The sequence below is a fragment of the Branchiostoma floridae genome, chromosome 1 (assembly GCF_000003815.2).
Source record: "Branchiostoma floridae strain S238N-H82 chromosome 1, Bfl_VNyyK, whole genome shotgun sequence".
Classification (NCBI taxonomy): Eukaryota; Metazoa; Chordata; class Leptocardii; order Amphioxiformes; family Branchiostomatidae; genus Branchiostoma; species Branchiostoma floridae.
This window is the reverse complement of record NC_049979.1, coordinates 25,107,491-25,112,533: the sequence shown is the minus strand read 5'-3', so window position 1 is coordinate 25,112,533 and position 5,043 is coordinate 25,107,491. Positions and strand designations below refer to the sequence as shown.

At 41.9% G+C, this 5,043-nt stretch overlaps 1 protein-coding gene across 3 annotated transcripts in view; it reads right to left on the bottom strand.

Annotated features, from left to right (window-relative positions):
- LOC118429383 (transcriptional adapter 2-beta-like) overlaps positions 1–3,207 on the bottom strand; it is a 24,142-nt gene extending 20,935 nt beyond the window's left edge. For 2 of the 3 annotated variants that reach the window (XM_035839865.1, XM_035839881.1), the window contains exons 1-2: positions 3,081–3,186; positions 2,890–2,987 (exon numbers count right to left, since the gene is read on the bottom strand). In XM_035839865.1, coding sequence (XP_035695758.1) covers positions 2,890–2,987; positions 3,081–3,141 — 159 coding nt within the window. In that variant the 5' untranslated portion in view covers positions 3,142–3,186. Of the gene's footprint in view, positions 1–2,889; positions 2,988–3,080 lie in introns of all 3 variants that reach the window. The other variant, XM_035839873.1, reaches the window with a different exon arrangement.
- Positions 3,208–5,043: the final 1,836 nt, after the last annotated feature.

Genomic DNA, 5,043 nt, shown 5'->3' with positions numbered 1-5,043 from the left:
ACTTTGCATTACCGCTAAACGTACAGATAAGTCATCTCTGCCCTAACAGAACGCCACTAAGAGCGCCATGCTGTTCCACAACTTGCACAATGCTACTCACAATAATGCCAATGCATTTGGATGTTGTTATCACTTGTACTGGCCTTGAAACGCGTTCAGTATACATATGGCTTCCTCACCCCGTGCCCTCCCCACATAAATTAGCCCCAAACAGCACCCCTTGCGACTATTTCTCGCCTTTCAGTGCACCAAGCTTCAACAGGCAAGTCACGTGATGCAACATGGCGTTCGAAAACTACCCACTCGGCGAGGACAGTCACTTGTTTATATGCAGCTTATAAATATAAGAGTTCCTTTGGGCGACATACATAAAATCACCATGCTTTCTTGAAATAAGGCCTCCAAGTTTAGTTTAAATTGATGTTGCAATTGATAAAGATTTTGTAATATTTTAAAAGAGGGGACGAAAATAGCCGTCGAGAATTACAATTAGAACCTGGCCATCTGTAACAGTGTTATGCGAACTCAAGCGTAAATGTAAATTGTTGTCGGACATCTGAAATGTGCTTTGCTGGATGCAAAGCTATATGATAAATAAGACACAGGCACACAGATGATACAGTCTTACTTCTTTCCTATATGATAAATAAGACACAGGCACACAGATGATATAGTCTTACTTCTTTCCTATATGCTAAATTAATAAGACACAGGCACACAAATGATACAGTCTTACTTCTTTCCTATATGATAAATAAGACACAGGCACACAGATGATACAGTCTTACTTCTTTCCTATATGATAAATAAGACACAGGCACACAGATGATATAGTCTTACTTCTTTCCTATATGCTAAATTAATAAGACACAGGCACACAGATGATATAGTCTTACTTCTTTCCTATATGATAAATTAACTAGAGTTCGGGGACCTCATACCTCCATGAAATATTTATTGCTTTTTTGTGGATGGTATGTATGTTTATAGTCGGTTATATTTGAGAGTAATGGTTATATAATATAAATGTTATGGGAAAGTAGTGGTGTATTTATTTAATGACACAGAGGATGTCCATCTGATTAGTAATTATCAAAATGTGACACTTAATTGTGTAATGTGCGTTTAAGAGGTCGACGGAATATGGTAGCGTGGTGTTCCTTAAGCTTGATGTTTGGCATTTAAAATGTCTAAGGTTGTCAGCATTATTGAGGTTTGACTATGTGCCTCAGAGCGGTGTGGTGGGAGGAAGTTGGGAAACTCAGAAAGAAGAAGGGATGTGGCCAACTTTAGTCAGATGGTGATTTGATTTTCCACCAATATGTCATAACATAAGCTGTTCACACGGTACAAAAACGAGATGCACACTTTCCTCTGACAGCCCTACACCAACTGTAAGATTAATACTTGGCGCCAACCCCGTCTGCTAACAGCTGTCACCTCACCATCTGCTTGGAGCTAAGCCCATTAACAAACACATAAAGCACGATGCCTGTACCAATATATCTCAAATATAGGGGTGATTTCTGATATTATTACATCAATTATAACGACAGATACGGCTCCCAAAATCTCATTGATTCGAGCTTTCATCACACCCCACCAACACAACAAGTATGAAACCAATCCATCCTGCCGTTCTTGAGTAATCATCTACACAGACAGAGACACATAACAGAAAATATAACCTCCATTCCATGACATTTCATGGAGGTAATAAGACACAGGCACACAGATGATATAGTCTTACTTCTTTCCTATATGATAAATAAGACACAGGCACACAGATGATCTTACAATCTTACTTCTTTCCTGCTCAAGAGAATTTTCTTTTTCACAATTCACCTCGAAGTTTGCACCTGCCAATAAGTGACCGTAAACTGGTCCTGCACGTAAACTGGTAACCTTATGTTACGTTTACCTTCCATGAAGGTAAACATGATTATGAATTCAGGACATATTGTAACAGTGGTGTTCAAGGACTGCTAAACCGAAGACGCCTAACGGCTTAAGCCTTTATGGCCGAACGGTTTGCACGTTCGATTTGTGATCCGGCTGCCCGGGTTTGGCGCGGGTTCGAATCCCGGGAGTCGGGGTGTTGTTTCTTTCTGTTCTTACTCGCCCCTCTGAATTTCTACAATGGTTCCCACACCGGCCCTGTGAGTAACAGGCTAGTATGTGCCACACAGGGATGTCGATCTTGGAGATTCGAGGACGAATCTTGAAAAGAAAAGGGGGAGTAGTGTAACAGTGGTGTTCAAGGACTGCTAAACCGAAGACGCCCAACGGCTTAAGCCTTTATGGCCGAACGGTTTGCACGTTCGATTTGTGATCCGGCTGCCCGGGTTTGGCGCGGGTTCGAATCCCGGGAGTCGGGGTGTTGTTTCTTTCTGTTCTTACTCGCCCCTCTGAATTTCTACAATATTTAATATTATTAACCACACAATATTTTTCATTTCTTGTGAATTCAGCCACTTGTTATCAAGTCAAATCTCCACCCCCACTAATTTCCTATAGCTCCTTTGTGTCCTGGGCTAAAATACAATATTTTTTTCATTGTTGGTGGTGAATGGCAATCACCTGTCCCTCACCATAACAGCTGTGTCCTCGTGCATATATTACTGAGACAGTCCATTATCATTACAGGGAGGTCCAACTTAGTCACCAAAATAATGCACAAAAGCATGATAATTTGTCTATACCCATTTTAGGGCAAACACCCCACGATCTAATTTGTAAACTTATGTACAGCACAATATGCAGCAATACATATACAGAACAACAAACACGAAGGTTAGAAATGACTTCTGAATTCGCATCCCACCCATCATCGGGCGAAACCATTTAACGTGAGCGATGGTTAGCGTTGATGAGCCAGCCAAGCCTTACCTCCAAACAAAGGTCGAAGTCATTGCAGACTGCACATTTCACCCGTAACGTCGTTATGTCCACCTGGCAGTAATTGCAGTAATACTTTTGCTCATTCTCTGTAAAATGAAACATAAATTGGATGAGTTTCATGTGTATTGAGAGAAGATTTGCAAGAAAATCCAGGCTGCAGTGAACGGGCAAATACAGACCTACCCGCCATCTTGCCATCTCGGCCGACTGGTTGATGACGTCAGGATTCCCAGGGTACATTTCGGGAGCCTGCGTTTCTGCAATAAACCGAGAGGTAGCGCTGGTAGGTGCCTTCCATAAATAAGGGCAATGCAAACCGGTGGCGACTTAATAAACTGTGCTCATTAATTATGCAAATTAACCAAAATATGAATAATAATTAATTATGCAAATTGCTATCTAATTTACGTAATTAATGAGAAATTGTTATTAAAGTGTCAAATGACGAAAATTCCATTCTTGCGACATTTGGCAGCAACATGTACTTTAAATTGAACATGCGGACGTAAGTCATACAACTAAGGGTCTCATTTACATATCTATAAGAAAATGCTACACTTGCTAAGGCTTGCATACTTTGAACACATCGTTATTTAGGTAGAGGTCCTTCCCCACACAGCCCGCCGTACGTGCAACTGCGCATGTGCGTGCTGTCTACGTGCAAAAACGTGGGCAATCTTTTGAGATCCGTAAGGCCATGTTGATTTGATTATATGGATGACATCCGCGCTCGCACCAATTTTCGGCCGTTTCCAAAAAAAAAAAGTTTTCGACCACACAATAAATTGTGCAAAGCAGCTGTAAAATGAGCACATATTTTTCTTCCGTTTTTGAGGCTACCAACTTCAATTTGCTGAAGACTTTTGTAGCCTATATAGGAAAGTCGTGTAAAGTGCCTTTCCCAAGGGCACAAGATCGGTGACACGTCGGGGTTTGAATTTAGGACCTTCTGGACCTGAGTCAAACGTCCTGAAAATAGCGCCACGCGGTCCCACATATATGCCGTATATTGAAAAAAAAAGTATCAGAAAACAGATAACTAATGCCATAGAATGCCAAAATAGATCTAAAGTCAAAGAATAAGATGTGAAAGGACAGAAAAAAATCTATTGTTGGTAGGGGGAGGTATCAGTACAGAAAATGCAGGTACAGGTCCCGTTCAGGTCCAGACTGTGGAAACTTGAGAACTGGCAATACTCAAACCAATGGTAATTGGTAAATTTTGCTACAAAGGAATCTGTTTGCTGGATTATTGGACTCCCACTGGCTTTTTAAAATCCCATCTCCATGTAATAAAGGCTAACTGTCTCTGTACCTTTGACTGTAGAAACGTGGTACAATTGACTATAAACTCTACTTGACTTCGCTTTTGTTGTCTTCTTGGTCCCCGGTAAGACCCCAAATGCCCGCCGACATAGTGTGTAATTGGCGAAACCTGTTCCTCTGATTTTTTTTTTTGCACGTCTGTTTTTTTTTGTCGGATTGGTCCAAGAAGAAAAAAAATGTTTTGCACCCGTATGATGTACTGGTCCCTACACCTAACTGTTGGTATACCATATACTATGTGTGTTTAGTACTATGTTCAACCTTCCTGGCCACTTTGATTTCATACTGAAGGCAACTTTTTTTTTTGCAAAACTTTTTTTTTATTCGCTCGCTCGCATCATTTTTGGAGTTCCCAGAGGATGTCATCCATATAATCAAATCAACATGGCCTAATTGGTAAGTACCGCTTCCGTACGAAATCGAACGGAATCCGACGGATTTGGGAGCACGTAGACTCGCCGTAGCACGCTAAGTGCACTTTCTCTGCGTTCGTGGGGTTGCGGATTCACACCCTTGCGAGCCAGTACGGGTGACGCGCGTGCCCCGTACAGCAAATGGAGTGAGTAAGGAAACCGTACGTAGTACGCAGCACGTACATGCGGCCTACATACGGTAACGTGGCAATCACACAGAGATCGATCGTACGTTGTAGAACACGTACAACTCAACTTACCACTTGCGGCGGCGCAACGAACGATGCACGCAACCGCTCACGGCATGCAGACCACATACTTATTACCTTGTGCAACCGTGCGAGTGACGTGAGTTGACGTATTCCCTTCCTACTTTTGCCAATCGTTCCCCACGTTTCAGAAA